This window comes from Populus nigra, chromosome 13, assembly GCF_951802175.1.
Source record: "Populus nigra chromosome 13, ddPopNigr1.1, whole genome shotgun sequence".
In the NCBI taxonomy this organism is placed as follows: domain Eukaryota; kingdom Viridiplantae; phylum Streptophyta; class Magnoliopsida; order Malpighiales; family Salicaceae; genus Populus; species Populus nigra.
Genome location: NC_084864.1, coordinates 13,486,482 through 13,509,547, shown reverse-complemented (window position 1 = coordinate 13,509,547; position 23,066 = coordinate 13,486,482). Strand labels below are relative to the sequence as shown.

The window sequence follows — 23,066 nt, the reverse complement described above, 5'->3', positions numbered from 1 at the left end:
CGTATAGGGTTAAACCAGTCATTACCCTCAACTGCCCTTAATCTTTCTTCCAAAGCAAACAGCTTGTCTTGGTCCATCAAACTAGGAGACCTATTATCCGGGATTCCCTCCGCTGTTAAGTCCACAGTGATTGGAGCGTGAGTTGGCTGGATAGGGGTGATAGGCACAAAATGTTGTTCATTGGCCGAGTTTGCCCCCTGGTTTTGAGATGCTTGAGGGATGTGAGCTACTGGCGCTCCTTCATGTTGTGCTGATGTTCCCTCCCCATTCTTAGCTCTTAAAAGCTGCTCGAGTAAGTCGGTTAGCCGAGAAACTTCATTTTTTACGGACTCCAACGCGGTCTGATAATGTGACTCTAAGTGAGCTCTTTCTTCGTTCTCCATTCTTGATCTAGACCGGGTGTGGTGGACTTTGGATGTGGGACCTATGTTTCATGATCTGGCGTGCGTGGAAAAATGTAAAAGAATGTATGATAAAGAACAATGCATGATGCATATATGATGTGAGCTGAAAAGACCTGAAAACCAAATGCCTTATGGTTAGGTTTTGTCTTATGCAAAAATATTTTGTGGAGCATACACCCTATAGCCGGTTCTAATTCTTTTATGCTTGACGAGGGTAGGTTGGCTATTCAGTCTCTAAAAGGGTCTCTTGCTGTCCCAGTGATTGCCCTCGTGGAGGCAATATGGGGGCTTGTAGGCAATGAGATGGCACATGTACCAACTATTACCAGTCTAAGCACTCAGCGAAGAGTTGGGGTTTACACAAACTTAAACCTTGACTAACAGTCGTAAGGTAAGCTGCTAGTCCCCCACTTAACTTTAAAGTTTGTGTGTGCTCTCAATAATCAAAGTATGTAAGGCATGTAACAGTTCTATAAGATGTATGAGACAGTTCTATACAAATGCATGAACAATGTGTAAAAATATTTAAAGCATATAAGCAGATAACAAAAGGAAAGGCATATTAACAATAAACACACGAAAACAAAAACAAATCAGACAAAAACAAAGCTTAGTCCACAAGGTCCCAGTGGAGTCGCCATTCTGTCGCGGGGTGCGCGACGTCGCGGCGATCGTCCACCCTCAAATGTGTTGTGATGGGGGGTATATATCTAGTAAATATGGTGAGACAAGGAGTTCTTTGTCTCTTAGCAGTGAAAAATGGTGTGGGAGTCGCCACCTAGTATCTTGGTCACTAGGAACCCTAACTGGTCTCAGAGATCGGGCACGGGGACTGGTTGCGTAAAGGGAAGGTATTAGCACCCCAAATACGCCCTACCTAAGGTAAGCTGCATTGTTTATTTGTCTGATAAAATTCAAGGTCTCGTTGTGTTTCCTAGTTGTTGGGTCGTCCATGGTTCAAGAAAAGTCCTCCTCAATAAAGAGGTCCTTATCTTATCGGGTAAAAACCTAACCGTTCTAATGTCTATGTATGCTGGTCCGTCTATGGTTCAAGAAAAGTCCTCCTCAATAAGGAGGTCCTTATCTTATCGGGTAAAACCTAACCGTTCTAATGTCTATGTAAAAAAAGCTATATTTTTAATATCAGGAATACATTTTACGTATAAATTCTTAATCCCAAATACTAAAAGAAGACAAAAAGATTTTTTTTAGAATTTTTGAAATATTGGCCTAGTTCTCATGGCTTGAATAAACTGGTTATTAAAGCCAAAATGCATGCTAATACATATATTGATTTTTGAAATTTCCTTTGTTGTGTGAAAATATGTTGTTATAATATTTATATATATATATTGGAGAGACTAGGCCGTATGCATGAAAACAAAACATTTTTTTTTGTAATTATGTATTTTTTGATGTTTTGACGCAAATCGGGTATTTTAATACTGGGTTTGTATTCTTACAGTATAAAAATATAACCAAATATTAATCCACTTTGATAAAACAAATGCAGAAAAATCAACAATATTTTTAAAGATATTTTTAGAAAATTTTTGAAAGCAAAAGACATTTTTTTGCTTTGAAAATCTTTGATGTTTTGATGAAAACCGGGTATTTTAAAACTGGATTTTGTATCTTTACGATATAAAAATACAAACCAACATTAAACCACTTTGATAAAAATATGCAAAAAAAAATCAACCATATTTTTTTAGATTTTTCCAAATATATATATATTTTTAATTATCATATTTTATATATATATATATATATATATATATATATATATATATATATACATATATACACACATATATTATAACATATTATAATATATAATATATAATATAAAAACAAATCGGGCTGGGACGGACCAAATAAATGGGCCGGACTCAGCCCAACAAAGAAAGGTTGGGCCGATCTCGGCCCAGACTGGGTTGGGCCGATCTCGGCCCAACAGGCCATCAGGCTTCTTCTGTGACGGGATACTGTACACAACAGTGACTGAGATACTGTACACAAATAGTGACAGGGTACTGTGCATAAATAGTGACCGGGTTACTGTGCATAAGCACAGTAACCCGTTAATTAATTAGGTGGCTACTGTGCACCTGCACAGTAACATGTTAATTAATTAGACCTGCATAGTAACCGGGGGAATTAATTAGCCGGTTACTGTGCCCCTGCACAGTAACCGGGGGAATTAATTTCTTGCTTGCAGAACGTGCACAGTGCACGTTCTGCATGCAAGAAGATGAACAGGGGAAGAGTTACCTGCGACGATGAGCTTGGGTAGAGGAGCTGACAGTGGTGCTGGTGGTGGTTTTGCTGGTGGTTGCTGACCGAAGGTTGGCTCTTCTTCTTCTCTACTGCTTCTGTGTTATTTCTCCTCTCCTCTCTCTCTTCTTTTTTTTTTTTCTCCCCTATCTTGTGTCTGTTCTCTTCTCTATTTATAGGAAAAAATGGAGCAGGTGCGCCTTCAATCACGCAACGGCTGGTCGGCCAGTGACCCGTTCGGTGGTCTAAAGGTGTGGGGCTTCGGTGGGGACGAGGAGAGAGAGGCGGGATGGTTTTTTTGAAAAATGGTTTTTGTCTTCTGTTGTTGTTTGACGGGGGAAGGAGGAAGATGAACAGTGTCGTTCAAAACGACACTGTTCTGGCCTTCCTCTTTTTTTTTTTTTTTTTTTTTTTTTTAAAACCTCCTTTGGCTATTTATTTTATTTCATTTATTTGGGGACCCAAAAATGGGTTACAACAATAGTTATCCACTTTCGAATTTGATTCTTAATCAAATTCAAATTTCAAAAAAGAGAATGAGTTTGTTTGAGATTTTATTTCTTACACGCGATGAGACTCTTGCACTATAAATACAGATCTCAGTGTATGCACACAGGGGGGAGGCCATTTTTTTTTAAGGGAGACATTTTAAAAAAAGGAGGCCAATACTTAAAAAAAATTACGGAGATTACAAAAAAAAACACATCATAAAAAATTATTAAAAAGAAAGGGGGCGGCCAAACCCTATACTAGTAGCAACCGCCCCTCTTAGTTTTAGTCTTCTCTCTTCTTCCCTGGTCTCAGGAACCAGAGACCGTCTTTATCTCCCCCATTTCCTCTTCCTCCCCGCTTCCCTGGCGTTTCCCTTTAAGCTCTCCATCTCCCATCACCAGCCTTGTTTCTCTCGACCGCCACCCTTCAAGGCCACTGCACTTCCTCTCCTCACCTCCCTCTCTACCAAACTAGACCAACCTTTCTCTCCAATCGAGACTCACATCTCAACTGATGGTCAAACTTTCACTCAATTCCTATCCTTTTTCACTCACAGTAGCCATGAACGGCCTTTGGTTGAACCATTGAGCTGCCTTCTCATCCAGCAGTAGCAATTAGTCCCTCAGATCGACTTCTTTTCCCCGATTTCACTGTTATAGTGACAGATCTGGACCGAGACCCAACCAGAGTTGATTGCCATGAAGAAAAGTGAGTAAAATTGCTTTGGCTAATGGTATCCATGTTGGATAACCAAAATGATTGAATGAGATTAGCATTAGTTAGTAATAATAATAATAGTTGCTTTTTTAAAGTAATTATTGATACGCTAAAGTAAGAATAGTGATGTGTCAATTACAATTGTGATTAATGTTTAAGAACCATAAAAAAATTGACCATAGTTAGGAAATAATAATCATTCATGGAAGGATGCCAAATGTACAAGGGTTTCTAGACCATAATACACGTTATTGATTGGTGTTGATTATAGATTAAAGAAAATAATGCGACGTAAGGTCATATGTAGATGTGAAGTAAAATGTTAAGGATAAACTTAGTAGGAAGTCATTAATGAGAATCTATCTATTTAAATTGTTAATATGGTTATAAGTATATGTACATTGTCCAATTATATTATAATAAATTGTTTATACACTTACATTGAATTTGGTTTTTAACAATGATGTCTCATGGCCATGAAACTTAGAAACTTCATCTTAAGTATTTTATGATAAATTATGTAATATTATGAATATGCGACTTGCATTTTGTAACAACTATATAATAGCTACGAATTGATGATTTGCATTTTTGTAAAAACTTATAATGTCGACTTTCAAAGTTGGGATGTGGTTTATGGCATGTATAAACACTTAATGTTATTGATACGATGAAAATGTGCCTCTTTTTGTGATGCTATCGTATGTTATATGTATGTGTGATGTATTGAATCAATGGATATCACGTAATGATATATGGTATCATGCAATGCATCAATGGAACATGAAACTATAAAAAAAATCACCTAATTTCTGGCTTGTTATGAATAATCAGTGTATCATGAATCTATTGAATTTTATGAGACATTACACCAACAACGAGATGGTTGGTTGATGAAGAAGCATTAGAGAGAGGGAGAGAATAAAATTGGCAGAAAAAATAGGGAAAAGATAATGTTTTGCCAGCTTTGCACACTAACTTGTTCGTACTTATTGCTTGGAATCTACCTCTATTCATAGGGGTGGAAGATGGATATTTTGTCTTTTTTAGGGACAAATCTGGGCCATTGATTCGAATTGGAAGGATACCAACCGGTTCAAAATGGTCATCATGAACTGTCAAATTTAACAGTTGAAGGCTCCTGAGTTGGCTTCTTTAGGCTAGTGTCACGGTTGTTGTGGTGTTAATCAGCCAAAAAAAACCATATCGGAGTATAGTAAAGTGTCATGCCATCATGTTAATGTATGGTTTGTCGGGTTTGGCTAAGAGATGAAACATTAAATGCTGTTTGGTCCTAGTTTTTATATTTTCACCAATCTTTTTAGGCTAAAGAGGAAGAAAATAATAAATAGTAACCAGAAGATGCATCGTTTGGTCCTAGTTTTTTTTATTGTTTGATTCAAAACGACATCGTTTTGGTCAAAACATGTCGTTTCATTTAAATGAAATGACATTGTTTTGGCTTTCAGGGTTTTAATTTAGGAATTTGACCAAAGTTTAATTTGTTCGTCTAGCTTTTAACTTCTCTCAATTGCACCCCTAATTGACCTTAAACTTCTAATGTTATGTAATTTTGTCCTTGCTGAACTTCAATTTCAGCCTCGAATTCTTGCGCCCTTTTCATATTAGTTCTTAGTCTTGGATTTATATAGATTAACCCTCAATTGATCATTAAACTTTCATATTTTCTTCAATTTCACCCATGAGTTCAATCAATTAGATTCTTAGAGTTCGATGCCTTTTTCAAAATGATCAGTGGTTGCAAGTTTCTTCAATTTAGCCCTTAATTAACCCCAAAACTTTGATTTTCTTGCTATTTTACTCTTGATTCGAATCAATTAACTTTGTAAAAATTAAATTTGATCCTGTAAAATTTTAATATTCTCAATGAAGCCCAAATTGGTTCTTGAACTAAAATTTTCACCAATTAAGTCCCTAACAAAATTAATTGACCTACTTGAAGTACAATTAAGTCATTGTACCTAATCAAATTCTTTAATTGGATCCAAATTAATTCTTAAACATAATTAAATATTTAATTTGGCTTATAATTAAATCAAATTGACATATTAAAAATTAAATTATATCATTGGACTTAATTTTTATGTAGATTCATCCAATAATAATTTAATTTGACCTTGAATCTGCATTGTTTATCAAGTTTTTGGTACAATGAAATATAGTTATGCTCCAAATTTGTTCATAATTTCACTTGATTTTTTTGTATGTACCTAAAATCTTCTTTGGTTAGCTTTTGTCACATCGTTAGTCCTCTTGCTATTATTATTTATTATTTTATTTTGAAAAGAAAAAAAATATGAATTTAGGGAATAACTCATAAATGGTTTATAACAATATCTAACAATTAATTTCTCTTATTAACATGGACTGTTTTTATATATGAAAGGAACACAACAACAATAACAACAACAATTATTGCAACTGACATTGCGGCCGCCTTAAAAAATTAAATAACGAATTTCTGGTATCTTGTTCTTTGATGGGGAAAGGTATTGTGTAAGGAATCGCCACCTAATACTATGGTCACTAGAAACCCTAACTGGTCAACATAGATTTTATGGGACGGGATTCGTTACGCGAAATGGAACATATTATCACCTTTTAAGTGTCATGCTTGATGCGAATTACATTGCTGGTTTTGTCTTAAATTTCTAAGAGTTTGTTGGTTTATATCTATAATGGTCTACTTGTAATATTCATAATTCTAGTGTCAATGAATATTCAACTACGAATATTTTCAACTCTGGCGTTTGTAAACATTATGTAGCAAAAAAAAAAACCATATGGTATTCCTGACTGTAGCGTCACTGAATAAACTAGTAAAATGAATTTAAATCAATGTATACATATTTTTTTTAAGGAAAAAAAATTATTGTACAACAAATTTGCACTTCATAGCAAAATCCACAGATTAATTATATAATAAAATACCTAAAAAATACATGAGGGATATATAAATAAATTCAAAAAGATTAATATTTTTTTTTATTTTTTAATATTCACAAAGGCCTTTTTAGCTAGATATCAAAATAAAAATGAATAAAAATAAAGAGTTAAGTTACAAGGATGTATTTTATCAAATACACCTTTGATCCAAAATAGATAAGGCTGACTGGGCATGAGATCCAATCCTAGCCTGACCTCAATGTTTTTTATTTTTGAGCTGGGTTTGACCCAGCCCATAGCCCATACAGGGCTGAGCTGGACCCAATTAACCCGGGCAAAGCTCGCATGCGTTAATTATTCAAAGCTAAAGGAAGAGAACGTGAATAATGGAGCTAAAGGAAGCTTACCTGCTCTGCTGGTGAAGAGGCCGATGATGGTGTAATGGCTGACCTCCTCTCCTCTGTTCCTTCTGTTTCTTTTTGGTTCTGTGTTTTGCTCCTTCGTCTTCGTTCCATCTGCGTCTTTAGTTCTGTTCGTTCTCTCTGGGTGCGTCCTGTGTTTTCGTTCTTCTCCCCCCGTCTCTGGTTTTTCGTTTCTGTTTTTTTACTTCTGTTATCTCTGTTTTCGTCCGTCCCCGGTGCCTTTCCTCTGTTCCTCCTGTGTGTCTCTCCCTTGTGTTCTTGTTTTATCTCCAGAAAACCCCCTGTTCTCCGTCTGTTTTTTTTGTCTGCTCCTTCGTTCTCCCCCTCCCGGTGGGATGTCATCCATTACTGTAGGTGGCACAATCATGGGGCACGGACAGTGGCGTAGTAGAGACAAATTATTAATAAATATTTGATATTATATGTTATATAAATATATGTTATAATAAGAAATTAATTTGAAATATATGTACTAACTCAAGTCAAGTAAAATTAATTTAAAAATACTTTTTTTAAAAAATTACATTATAATTATTTTCTTTGAGATTTTATATTTTAAAATTATTTCATAATGATTTTATTTTTAATTTCATTAAAAATATCTTTCTCAATATATACAAAAAACTTTCATTTATCTATTTCTAAATCTTTCAAGGACTATGAAAGTTATTGGCAACAATTTTATCTTGCCATATGATACATAACATCTAAAATCATAGCTTAAAAGGATTGTCACAAATTGATATTGTTCTTGTTGACTTGTTGTTTTATACAAGTGGATTAAACATAAATATTAAATGTTTTCTTTTTAATTTATCTATTACGTCCCTAATTTTTTGCATTATCTTGTACTTCATTTTTAATAACTAGTAAATTCATCACCATCATTTTTCATATGAAATTCATTACAAAATACTTATCAATTTATCAAAACTCATTTCAATTAATATCCATTAGCATATAATATTATCCACACACATATATTCAATAAACCTATAAATTATTATAAACCCAACATTTTCAATAACTAATTATAAAGAAATAAAACTAAAATTAAATAATGAAACAAATAGAAAAGATAAAGAAAACTTTCTAGAACATAAAGCATAAGAGGTTATTGGATTAACTAATTAATAGTTTAGGGCTTCAAGATAAATTTTGTAGAAAAGAGAGAGACATGGACAATAGTTAAAAAAAAAAGAATTTAAATTAATTAGTAGCTAACAAAAAAAATTTGAAGCTATTATATTAATATTTTAATATAAAAAATACTTAAAAAAAAAAGATTAAGGAGCAATTCCATTGTGGCTCCGCCACTGCATGCCAAACCTTTTGATGGAGGAGCAAATAAAAGAATTCAAAGCAGTTAAAAATCAATATTGATTTCATAAAGGGGAATCAAGATTATTTCATGCAAAAAATAAACCATATCAATCCTAGGTCTTATTTGGGATCGAGTGTTCTTTGTTTTAAGAAGAGACAATTCCATGTTTAAAGATACTATCTTCAATTGTAAAAGGTGATGCATCGATTGCAGTGGGCAAAAAGTACATGGATACCATTCAAAATATTGTTATCGATTATACAGCTTTTGCAATGCATGATTTGAATTTTGAAAAATCCCTATTATATTAATATTTTAATATAAAAAAATAGTTTGAAAAAAAAAAAAGGGGCAATTGCCCCCTCTTGCTTCATTATGGCTCCGCCACTAGACACAGACGTAACAATGATTGATGGTGGATTTCCTGTGATGAAGAAGGCGATGAAAACGGCGTCGTTTTTAACTGAAATGATCATTTTTAATTTGATCCCTGAAGAAGTTTAATAATTATTTCCTTAATCAAGCAAATTCTTTTTTTTTAATTATACCCCTTGATAAAATTGTAATTGAACTCTTGAAGTTTAGCGCCATTTACAAAACAATCCTTGCGTTATGGATTATTCAATTGAGTCCTTAATTGACTCTTCAACTTTTATTGTTTTCAAAATTACCATTGGAAAAATCAATTATACTCCCTAAAGTACCCTCGCCATTTTGGTCCATGAACTTTAATTTCTTGCAATTTTGCCTCGAATCAGCCCCAAACTTTAGTATTTTTTCAATTAAGCTCCTGATTTCATTAATTAATTAAATCAAAGTTTAATTAAGTCTTCAAACTTATCAATTCTTCTAATTTTTGACCAAATAGACTCCTAAATTTATAATTTCATCCTTATTAGTCTTCAAACTTTTAGTTTGTGTTGTCTTAACTCAATTTTTAAATTATTTCTTTATTCATTTTTTGTTGTTATTTATTTATTTATTTATTTTTAATTTTTTAATTTTTTTTTCAAAACTTGGATAATAATAATAATAATATTGTACTAGCCATATAACTCGCACTCTGTTGTGGGCTAAATGTTTTTTCTCTAGCAAAAATAAAGTACATACAAGTTTTTTCAATGCATTTGTTTTATAAAAAATCATAAGTATAAATTGAAAAGCTCATGTATACATGTAATTAAATAAATCTAAAACTATATATGTTACTAAATGAAAAAAAAATATTAACAATATAAAAAAATAAAACTGAGAAAATCAAAAGACATGCATATATCAAGATATTTAGTTTTGCAAGACGTAACATTTAATATGTTGTGTTTACTGAATTTATTTATTAAAATTATTTTTTATTCAATTAAATGATATTAAAAATATTAACACATATTAAATTGATTAAATGAAATAAAAGTAAAAAAATATTATGCAAGACTGTACACATCAGAAATATTATAAAAAAATAATTATATTTTATTTTAAAAAATAATTTTTTAGTTTAAAAAAAATATAAAAAAAAATTATAGATGAATCAGAATGATCTTTTGAAAAATTAAATACACTAAACACCATAAAAAAAATCTCTATCCAAAATGTGGTTAAATAATAATAATAAAAATCACATATGAGGGATATTAGTTGAAATATAAATTAAATTTTTTTTAAAAAAAATATATTAGTAAAAAAAGCAATAACAAAAAAAAATAGTTCGATTATTATGGTTTAATTCATCAAAGCCATGATCTTAATCATAAACTCAATTAGGTCAAATATGTTTTTTCTTTAAATTTATATTTAACCTAAAAACAATGGGCCAAAAGAAGCTTAGACTCAGGTCCTATGACCTGACATGTCTAAGCCACCAAAACGAAGAAGCTAGAAACTAGGGGTGAGCAAAAACATTAAAAAATGAAGAAAACTGGAAAAAAATAACAGAAAAAATCGAATCATGAAAAAAACATATTAGAATTTCTAAAAAACCGACAGGTTCGGTTTTATTAGATCGAAACCAAAAAAACCAAGCCGAACCCGAACCCAAAAAAATTGAAAAAAAAAACCAGAGACAAACTGGAAAAAAACCGAGCTAAACTGGTTTGAACTGATTTTTGTTCTAAAATAACCGAACCGAATCAAAACCAGTCGATTTGAATCGGTTCCAGTTTGGTTTTAGTTTTTTTTTAAACCGGTGTAGTTTTTTTTAATAAAAATCAAACTGAGCCGAAAATGATCAACCCTACTATAAACAAACATGATTTATTTTTATTTATTTTTTAATTTTTTAAAGAAAGGACGACAAGCCTTTTAGATTTTAACCTAATTAGTTTTGGCACGAAATATTACAACAATACAAACTAAAGTATTTCAAGTATTGACTAAATTCCAGAGGTCGGCATCAAAAGAGAGGTCACTCCAACAATGTTGTCCTTGTTCACAACAGAACACGTCCGCAATTAATATCCCTTCTGGAGCGTTGTCCTCTACAAAAAGACTGTTGATGGGCTCTCGGTTAGCTTCTGACCCAGAGCCTAGGCATCGTTTGTTGTTCGATATATTAATTTCTTTGTCATCTAAGAAGCTTTCCCACCACATACTTTCAACTTCAATAATATCGGAAGGGGACAATGCTGATGTAGAAAATGGCTTACAGAGATCGTACCCATATTGAAAACCACCATTGAAAAATGGAATACCTTTTCCTCCTAACCAGCATAAACTTTTGAATTTATGAGGTCGAGGCTTTATTATGTTGGCTTTTGTTATTGCTTTTGGTTCTGGTTTTGTTTGAGCTTCTCTGTTGCCAGAAACCACCTTCTTACGCAGGTTTGTGTTCCAATAATTCTTGACATCATTTGCTGTTCTTCCTGGAAGTCTACCGGCAATCAATGACCACCTGTGTAACAAAAAATAATAAATTTTCCGTAGAGTTAGTTAAGGCTTCGATCTACTTCTTCCTTTCAATACAAAACTGATAGAGTGTGATTCGGGCAACGTTGTTAAATAGATGGAAGACACTCGTCAGGACCTACTATGGAGACTTCAAGGCTTGTTTAATAGCATTAAAATTCTCCAAACAAAAAAAATAGTATTAAGATTATGCTTATTAATTTAATCTGTACTTCTCAGCATGCCAATAGGGAAAGGAACTATTTAGAAGATGGGCTGACAAAGCAAGGTCTACACAGACAGCATGCCCTTTCGGCTTGGCTTTGAGCTTTGTAATTCTGTAATTTCGTAGAGCCACTTTCTTGTCGCCGTCAGCTTTCATTAAAAAAAAAAGGAGTAAGGCTTCCATCAGTTCAAGTTTTCCTCTTAAATTTCTCACTAAATATGAGATAGCATTTTATTTATAGAAAAAATAATCCTCTTCAGTCGGTTGAAGTCCCTCCCTCTCTTTCTGAGACTTCTTTAGCCTTGCTATTAGCTGCCATTGGTGATTTTTCTTAAACCACTAGAAACAATACCACTTCTTCATTCCTTGGTTTTTACCTCTTTATCTTCAACAATCTCAGATCGGGTATTCATGCTTACATGCATGGCTTGCAAGGCTGGGGTTCTTAGTAAGACTTTATCATCATCTCTATATCCTTTTGTATTGTTCCCAAGCTTTCTTTTCTATCTTTCGTATTTCTTTTTTCTCATTGTTAGTTCTTTTCCTTACTAGGTGCTTTTAGTGAATACTCTGTCTTGTCAAAAAAAATATATATATATATTCTAGATTGGTTAAGAGTCTTAAGACATTTTCACTTGCCTGTTGCCAAGCAGCTTGTGTAGCCTGATAATCAAGTCTACTTCGCCCACTGAAAACTGCCCTCTCTTGACATTTGACTTAAGATAGTTCAACCACCTCATTCTACAGCTTTTCCTGCATCTATTCAAACCTGCAAATTAAAATGAAGAGTCAGTGTATACTTTTTCGATCGTCAAGCTAGTTGAATATTATTCTTTTCCTCTTGTGTAGCTGTTCTCAAACACCATATGTAGAAAAGAGAGACCATAATGTTTGTCGAAAAGATAGGGAGATACTTATATATAAACCTTGGACTACAGGATGAGGATAGCCCTCTTCGGTCCCTAGAAACCAACACTATTTACAAGCATGAACGAAGACATTTAGATACCTGCTTTGAGAGGAATTTGACACCATCGTCCTTCGCCATATTTCTCGACGCACTTCCTTAGAAGTATATCCTCCTCTTCGGTCCATGCACCTTTCCTTACTCCGAATGAGCTTACCATAGTGCCTCTTACGTAGTCTATGCCCACCTCATTAGATCTAGCAAGACTTCATTAATAAAGATACAATTAATCACGTGAAGAACATTTGCATGTTGATCACTGACTCTAAAATATCGTATATATAAAGTACTTTTCTCAGCTCAATTTAGTAGTTTCTAACTACAGCGACGTGCATGATTTGTAACCACACGCGGTTTTACTTCTGAGGTGTATGGTTCAAAAGATGGAAACTGTTTTGCATTCATCAGCTAGCTACCAGTCCAACAATTCCAAATCGTTAAATAACGTTTTCGCCCCTCGATTGGAGTTTGGATATCAGTTCTTGATAAACACTAGGTGACAAAATTTCATGATCTTTTGGGAGAAACCACCTTCTTACGCAGGTTTGTGTTCCAATAATTCCTTACATCATTTTCTGTTCTTCCTGGAAGTCTACCAGCAATCAATTACCACCTGTGTAACAAAACATAATGCATTTTATATATATGTACATATATCGCGCAACATATGTGAAATTAATTGCGGTAATTATAATTGAATCAAGAGAATTTCCCTTTATAACCTAATTGACTTCATTTTATTGCAATTGTTTTTCTTATCATTAAAAACAAAAATACCTCTTTATATTCCAAAATACTTTAGCTTCCAAGTGAAGTGATTCTGAAGTCTCCCCCAAGCTATATGGCTTCGATCTACTTGAGAGTGATTCGGTCAACGCTGTTTAATAGATGGAAGCCTCTGGTCAGGACCGACCATGGAGATTTCAAGGCTTGTTTAGCATGATTACAATTTTGATTAGTAATTTAGACTCTGGTTTTCAGCATCTCAATAGAGAAAGGAACTATATTGCAGATGGCCTGGAAAATTAAGGTCTGCACAGACAGCATGACCTTTTGGCTTGGATTTGAGCTTTGTAACTATGTAATTTCTTAGAGCCACTTTCTTGTTGGCTCCTTCCAATAATATTTCATCAACTTTCATAAATAAAAGTAAGGCTTCGATCAATTCGATCCTTCAAACTTTCTCGTCTCTCCCTCTTATGAGGATTTCTTATTGTTTTGCTATTAGCTGCCATTGGTGATTTTTCTTAGATCACTAGCAATAGTCTACCACTTCTTCATCCCTTGTTTTTTACATCTTTTTCTTCAACAATCTCAGATCGAGTATTGATACTTCCAAGCAAGGTTTGCAATACATGTAATATATATATATATATATATATATATATATATATATATATATATATATATATATATATATTTACACATTTTCACTTGCCTATTGCTAAGCAACCTGTGTAGCTTGATAATCAAGTCTTCTTCGTCCTCAGAATACTGTCCTCTCTTGATACTTGGTTTGAGATAATTCAACCTGCAGCTTTTCCTGCATCTATTCAAGCCTGCAAATGCAAATTAAGAATCAGTGTACACTTTTTCGAAGTGTCCAGCTAGTTGAATATTCTTTGTTGCTGTATAACCAAACACGAGAGACTATACTCGATATAAACATATAAACATATATAGACATAGAAACCTAATATTCATTTTTTAATTTGTTGTTAAAAAAACACAACTATTTGATACAAAGGTCTCCTATTATAAAGTGCTAATTGGTGTTTGACAAAAAAAACACTACATTTATAGAGACATTTAGACTGCTCATTGTGCAATTAAAGAATGAAAAGATTTACTTATCCTCGGTTAATTTAGAAACGACAAATGAGTAAGATTTATTGAAAGCTATTGTTATGTTTTCTTGGATGGAAAAACAAAAAAATCATTATATCAATTACTAAATTTTATGATTTGGGTTGGGAGTTTGACAAGATATTCTAGATTAATATAACCTTAATTATTAGAATTACAAGTTTATCATAATTAATTTATTATATTATATTCATATCTAAATATTATTTTTTATATAAAAAAATAATTTGGTATCGTGAAAAAGCATGAAAATCAAGACTAGTTATAACTAGAACTCCTTTGAGTTTGTTTTTTTTTTGCTAGTAGTAGCTTTAATATAATCATATTACCCTCATTTTTAACCATAAATGGCAAAACATCCTAGCCCTTTTATTCATCAATACATATCCATCTACTAAAAATACATTTGGTATCACTAGTTATAACTAGAAGTCCTTTGAGTTTTATTTTTAGCTAATACTAGCCTTAATATAGTCATATTACCCTAATTTTTAACAATAAATATTAGAGAGTAATATAAATCATATCTGAGAACCTCCTCACCTAACAGATTAAGTTATGAGGTTTAGATAGTTTTTTGACAATAAATGACAAAATATCCTAGTTTTCTTATTCATAGACATATATCCATTTATTAAAAATACACAGATTAAGTATTTTTTGTTTAAAAATGCATTAAAATAATTTTTTTTATTTTTTTTAATATCAACATATTAAAACAATTTAAAAACACAAAAAATTAATTTTAAGTAAAGAAAAAAAATTAAAAAACTCAATTTTTTTCAAAAATAATTTTGAAATGCAAAAACAAATGGGCTTAAAACCTCATCCAATAGGGGAAAAAAAAATCCTCTATCATGTATTAATCGAGGATGGGGGATTAAATATCCTCTATGATGTATTAATAGCTTGATTTTCATATTGCATTGTTACATGCTTCTCCATAAGAAGATGTTTACACGGCCCAACATATTAGTTACATTGTTCTGCATAATTCCATAAATTTTTGTAAGCTACTGTGCGGCCTCGCTCATAGGGCGTGGTTTTCCAGGTTAAATAACTTCCTGGTTAGCTAGGGTTTTTCAAATTCTTTTTTTTATATAATTTAGAGTGTTCGGGCTAACTTACGCGTGTTATAATTAATTTTTAAATTCATTGAATATCATGTAAGTCCAATAAATAAGTAAAATATTATTTATATAATAGACATGCACGAGACTTAAACCCATAACACATAAATAAGAAAACTTGCCAAGACTGTTGAGCCACGAGCCTTAGTGCGGTTTTCTAAATTCTTGATTCATGTAGATGATGTTCTAGTCACTCGGTGTCATCTAGGTAACGCGGGTGATCTTATTCAACACCTATGGAATGAGTCCTCTGTCCTACATCCTCACCAATTAAATATTTATTGCCGTAACTATTTTTTCAACATATAATATGTATGTCATTTTCACCAATATATATAATGCGCCTTCATGGCGACAGGAAGCGTTTTAATGTTCACCTATAAAATCTGTTCAATAAATATCTGTTCCAAGCACGTTAGAAATAGAATATCTACCTCCTAGCTACGTCAGTACTTTTTAATGCGATGTAAAATATTTTTTAAGAAAATGTTTTTTATTAAAAATGTATTACGATAGACACACGAACACACCTTAGGGAGTTTATTGATATACCTTCGGTCTGAGTATTTGTGCAATTAATTAGTCTCTCGCAACTTGAAAGTGGCTATAGCATTAGTTTGACTGTGATTTTCTTCGGACAAGAACTGACTTTCATAAGAGTTTAGATGTTCCATAAGGGTGACTACGCACCTTGAATACATGTTTAGGTCATCTCAGTTCAGTTCTCACAGTGCTAACCACTGGTACATGTGAATACACATGACATGGTCCATAGCTAGCTAGCAAGGTGTGAGCGAATGATCCATTGCTGGCCGGGTGGCACTGGTCCATGAGTAGCAGCACATAAAATCCCTACCCATCGACTTCAACCAAAGAGATAACATAGTTAAAGCTCTCTTTTGAAACCTGCCATTAACCATTGCACTGTTCTAGGCATACACCAACTAATCCCAAGCCAATTCACAAAACACTGCCAAAGCTTCCAGGAACCATTAATAAGAATTGCCAAGTTTGAACCTGAAATATACTCTATAACCATTTTCTTCCAAATCCCATTTAAGTCATTACTTCTTCTAAGCACTCTCATATAATAAAGTCGAAAGCCTTGTGAAAATGTACTTTCAAGATAAATCCATGCTTACCACTTGTTTTTTTTTTTTACACTGTGGACCACCGATTAGCTATCATGAATCCATTTAATATTTGTCTTCCCACTATGAAAGCCATTTGATTTGGGCTGATAAGACTTGGCAGTACATTTATCAACCTGGAGGATAGCACTTACCAATTATTTTGTAGAAGCCATGAACCAAACTAATTGGTATGTACTCCGAGAAACTATAGCTGGTTGCTTTGCTTTTTTGAATTAGTGCCACGTGAGAAGTGTTAATACCTTTCAGCAATTTCCCATGTCTGAAGAATTGTATAATCATATCAAAAATTTCTCCCCCGATGATCAACGACCACACTTTCTTGTAAAGGGTAAATATGAATCCATCAGGACCTGGTCCCTTTGAGCCTTCGGCATTCGCAGTTCCACATCGCTTGTCTGACTTCAACCATAGTAATATTTTGTCCCATTTCACAAAAAGATAGTGTATTGAAACCCTCAGGACCCATACTTGCCTTTATTGAATCTGCCTTTCTGAATAAGTTGGAAAAGTATGAAACAACAGCAACCTTAATGTCTATTGGAGAAGTGCAAATGACTCCTCCACGACTTATCTGTGTAGTATTATTTCTGCTTCTTCTCATACTTGTTGCCAAATGAAAGAACTAGGTGTTCTAATCATCTAGCTTGCACTTATTTTTTCTTGACTTTTGACTCCAAATTGCCTCAGCACATTTACTAACTTCCCAATGTTCAGAGTTGAGTCTATTCAAATCTGTAAGTTCTTGTTGTATAAGTTGACAATACTCCTCTCTTTTTTCCATTTTTTGAATATCATTTTGAATCTGTATCAGTTTCCTATCCTGGTTGCCAAATTCAGCCATGTTCCACATTCTAAATTTGGAAGCTAAACAACAATCTTCTTGACCAATCAAAATCTTTCCGGGTGCTTGCTGCATTATTCAGCCCACAAGTCTTTAAGTTTCTCCATCTGACGGTGGTTCGACAAGCCCCTAGGGTAACAGAATAAAGCTAAGTCTAGGAATTGCAAATGACATTCTGGAATCGCAAAGGCTCTATCAATACGACTCATCGATTGTCCTCGAATTCTAGTGTATCAACAGTCATTTAAAGGATGCTCTAGCAAATTACAATTTGAAATGAAGGAACCAAATTCCCTTGAACCAACCACATTCAAGCACATACTAGTTTTATCACTATGGTTCAATGTTTCATTAAAATCCCCTACGATGAACAGAGGAACCTCAAAAGCTACCTGTAAAGCAATAATCTACTCCCACAGTATACACCTCTCAGTAACCAAACTCCCTGCAAAAACACCTATAACTGCACATATAAAGTTCGTTTTAACATGGAGACGAAAACTGCTATCCATTGCCCACTGTATGCAATAGTTTTAACCTTAAAATTACCTTCATTACCAAGATGCCACCGGTGTTATTAACAGAGTCCACTGAGAACCACTTGACATTAGGATCATTCCATATTGCATATAAACTAAACTAGGTGTGCAAATTCTCCGCTTAGTTTCTAAAAGGATGCGAATGTCATTAGTGTTTTGCAAAATCATTGTTTTAACAGCTCTCTTATTAGCAGACATGCCCAATCCACAACTATTCCAAAACGAAAATCTGCATAGAAGGCAAATAATTCCTTACCAAGATAAATGCAGACCTGCAACTATTGATTTGCAGCCCAATCATCGATCTCCCTATCTAGATCTTCAACATTCCTAAAACCCAGAATCAATTTTTGCATTTGAATTAAGATCTTGTGGTCGTGATCTACTATCCAATATTTTCGGAAACAGAATTTCATCAGAAACAGCTGCTTTACTGATTTCCAAATCCCAGCTATTATGCCAACTACCAATCGCATCCATGTCTGTTGCCAAATGTGCACATATTCCAATTGGAATATCGTCAGCATTGGCAGTATCAGAGGTATCAGCAGTGCTAGTCTCTGTTTCAGTATCATCTTTCTACTTCATCAGGTCAAATGCTGCCACATTGCACTCGATAGCTTCGAATACTGGATAATGCAGAGGATCCAATTCCTGCAGTTTAATCTTATAATCTTTCCAATTTAATTGCAAAGTAATGTACTCCGTAATGAATCTATTAAGCCGTGTACCAATTAAAAGATTAACATGCCAGGACTCGAACACCCATGTTTTGGCTTTACACCCAAACTCAACCCTTATTGTTATTTTTTTTTATTAGGATTTGATTATGGAAGGATTTTAAAAGTGTTTAGGATTTTTATATTAATTTGACAATTGAATGATTTAAAGAATTTAATTGATGTTTTAAAGTGTTAATTGAATTAAACCGAACTGATTAGACATCTAGAACTTTGAGTCTTGAAAAACCGATTTGTTGTTCTTGGGTTATGCAAATGTGGAACTGCCAGATTAGTGTCATGCCCTCTTCGCAGGGGTGCAGGGCGCAGGGCGCAGGGCGCGATGACATTTTTCAAATGGTGTCTTGGAATTGTCTTTGGTTAAATAAAGAAGTTGTTACCTCATATTATATGATTATTAAGAATTCTAATGGATGTTTCAGAGATTGTAGGTAAGGGATTAATTATATAAATAAAAAATATTAGTATCTTTAATACATTTTATTTGAGGTAAGTTATATTATTTTTTCTTTTTCTTTGTTATGGCCTAATAATGTTTCTATTCCTATCAACCTACTATGAAGAATTTTCTACGATGAACAAGCTCTGGTTTTCTAAGTCAAAACTTGGTCTAAAACGGTGATATGTCCTCAATTATCATTAAGGTTTGTTTCTGGGTGAAATTGAAATTTTTGCTGCAATGTCATTCCAAATAATATTTAGGATAAAATTATTTGCAGTTTTTATCTTTATATTAGAAGTGAATGAGTTGTATTATTTCCAATAATATTTTTAATATTAACCTTATACATGTTTTTTTTATCCTTATATTAAAAGTGAATAATATTTTATTACCAAAATTAAGTTTTTAATATTTTTTGAAAGAGTTGGCAATATATTATTAAAAATAAAATTTTATTTTTAAAAGAAAATTTTTTATTGTTTTCTTGTGTGAAAAAAAACCGATTCGTTTAATACTAAAAAATTGCTTCATGTATTATAAGTTACAATTTCAAATATTAAATAAAGATAAAAAATTAATAGAGTTAATTCTAATTAAATAAAAAATTCCTCTTTGTAACCTGATTGCTCTCTCCCCTAAGATATATGCAAATTTCAATATAAGTCATATTCTTAACATAAAAAATTGAACTCTTTTATATCCAAAAGATCACTTTAGCTTCCAAGTGAAGTGATTTTGAACTCTTCCTTTCAGAACAAAACTGAAGTGGTAATTGATAGTGATTCGGTCAATGTTGTTATAATGGATGGAAGACTTGTTTTATAGTATTACAATTTTGCTTAGTAATTTAAACTGCAGTTCATGTCAATAGGAAAAGGAACTGCATAGCAGATGGACTGGCAAAGCAAGGTCTGCACAGACAGCATGACCTTGTGGCTTGGCTTGGCTTGGCTTTGAGCTTTGAGCTTTGTAATTCTGTAATTTCTTAAAGCCACTTTCTTGTTGGCTCCTTCCAATAATATTTCATCAAATTTCATTGTGAGAAATAGTGAGGCTTCGATCATTTCAAGTCTTCAAACTTTCTCGCATCTCCCTCTCTTTTTTTAGACTATTCTTTGGTTTTACTATCAGCTGCCATTGTTGATTTTCTTAAATCATTAGCAACAGAACCACTTCTTCATCCATTTGTTCTTACCTCTTTTCCTTAAAAAATCTCAGATCGAGTATTTATACTAACATGCATGGTTTGCGAGGCTGAGGTTCTTACTAGACTTCGTCATCATCTCTATCCTTCGATTTCTTTCGTATTGTTCGCAAGCTTTGTTTTCTATCTTTGGTATTTTATTTTCTCATTTGGTTCTTTTAGTTAATGCTCTGGCTTGTCCAAAAATAAAAAATCAAAGAAACCAAAGGGTACCAGCTTGCTACCGGCTTCCCTCGTCATATTTTTCAACGCATTTCCCTGGAATTATATCTTCCTCTTCAGTCCGCGCACCTTTCCTTGCTCCTATTGAACATACCATAGTGCCTCTAACAGTAGTGTTTTCCCATCTAATTAAAGTTATCAAGTATGTAAGATATATACAAACACGTGAAGTACATTTGCATGTTGATTACACTGAGACGCAGTAAAAATTGTAAATATTATTTTTTTAAAAGCAATCTCAGGGATCTTGATCGATAAATTCAGAGTTATTTAAGATCTATACAAATATTATCTGAAGATTATATTGGTTTTTAGCTTCAAATAATTGCTTTAAGATAGAGTTGTTGCAAACCACAAATTATCAAAGTATTTAACATTTAATAGTAATCCACACGAACCATAAGTGAAAAATCTCATAAATCCTTTAGAAGAGATTGATTGTTATGTCTTTGAGTGTTAGCCTTTTTTTATGTTTTTCAGGTGTTCTCTATTGTATAGTGTATTATATAGAAAATAAAAGACATAACATTTTATTTATAAGAAAATCTGAAAATTTTATAAATGATATGATATTAATTTGTCACTCGAATAATATCACATATATTATTTTAGGATAATTTTATAAATTTATTCAATCAAGTCCCTACTTGATTTATAAATTTATTATCCTTTCATCATCAATGTTTTGATTTAGACATTATAGCATCTAGTGTGTCTACTCTATCAAATCATGTTTGTTCCCAACACCAGAATCATTAATTCTTTGAATAAGATTTGAAATTCTATTCAAATCTCATTCGACTTTGCATGAGGATTTAAAATCAATACTATTTGAAAACAAATGAAACATTTTTCTTAATTCATACAGGGTAACGAATTCTCTCTTGATTATTCAAATATCTTCATATAATTCATGTTATACCCAATATCTGCTCGTTTGTTACCCTTGATTTAGGACAACATGTAGCAAGATCAAAACATAACATTCTCTGTATAAGATAATTTAGTGATATCAAATTTAATAATCACTTATACAACTGTTACGTGAATCTTTTCATAGACACAAATGATCTCTTCATATAGAATTCTCATGCAGGTTAATTCAGTGTGTGTATTATCTGACAAACACCTACATATTAATTCTAGTTATCCCTCATACCTCAACACATAAGATAAATTGCTTCATTTCACAAATAAAAGAATATAATATGTATTAGTTTTAACAATTCTAATTAATACATAGTATTAATAGAATATTGACCATGAATATTTAAAAATAATGCTTTGATGTGATAGAAATCTTATAATTATAATAACTTTATAATTTTCTTTGCAAAATATTTTATCTTTACTCTTTATTAAGAACCCGTTTTGCAACGCGTTAGCGTTCGCGTTTCTTCAAAAACGCATGAAATGGTTGTTTGGTTACAAATACTGAATGTTTCAAAACACATGGGTCCCGTCATTTATATGCGGCAGGACCATGATTTTTCAAAAGCAGTAAAATACTGTTTTTTTACGAGTTTCAACCTGTGAAACACACACTATTCAGTGAATTGCACTGTTCACGTGCACTTTTTTTTCAGTTTATTAATTTTTTTAACAATTTTGTTTTTTAAAAAACTAGTTTAGAGTGAATTAAATTCACTCGCATTGTGATGTGAACAATATTTTTTTTCATGAAAAACTAGTATAGAGTAAATTAAATTCACTCGCACTATAATATCAATTTTATACCTGATAATATTTTATCTGATTTTATTACACGCTCATAAAATTATGAAAACTGTAGTTCTTATCGGCTGAATTTTGTATGTAATGGAATTATAAATAGTTTAATGAAATAATAAAAAATATTTTATATCAAGTATTATTTATTTCATAATGTAATAGGAGTAGTTAATTCTACTCTATTTAAATTTAAAACCATCAATATATATATATATATATATATATATATATATATTAAAATTATTTTATAACCTCAATTTCAACCACAGTTTTAACCAAACACTTATTTTTTCAAACCAACCTCAACTGAAAGCACTTTTTATAAAACAACTTTTTTCAAACCACAACCACAACAGCTACTGCAATACCAAACACACTCTAATTAATCAAATATTTAAATCATTAATAAAATATTTCATTAATACTAAAAACAAATAAAATATTTATTAAAAATAAATATATTTATATAAACGAACTCAAAATCACGTCTAACCAACCGATTTATATATATATTTCTTTTCTGAGCTCAATTTTATAGTTTGTGACAACAGCTGAATGCATGGTCTGAAAACACAAAGAGG

The 23,066-nt window shown here is 32.4% G+C and overlaps 1 protein-coding gene across 1 annotated transcript; it reads right to left on the bottom strand.

Moving 5' to 3' along the window:
- Positions 1–10,901: 10,901 nt before the first annotated feature.
- Positions 10,902–12,776, bottom strand: LOC133670390 (transcription factor MYB1-like). Its single transcript, XM_062090876.1, has 3 exons — positions 12,659–12,776; positions 12,289–12,418; positions 10,902–11,430 (listed from the first exon to the last, which is right to left on the bottom strand). The coding sequence occupies exons 1-3, from the start codon at positions 12,774–12,776 to the stop codon at positions 10,902–10,904; spliced, it is 777 nt and encodes a 258-aa protein (XP_061946860.1).
- Between the last annotated feature and the right edge of the window lie 10,290 nt (positions 12,777–23,066).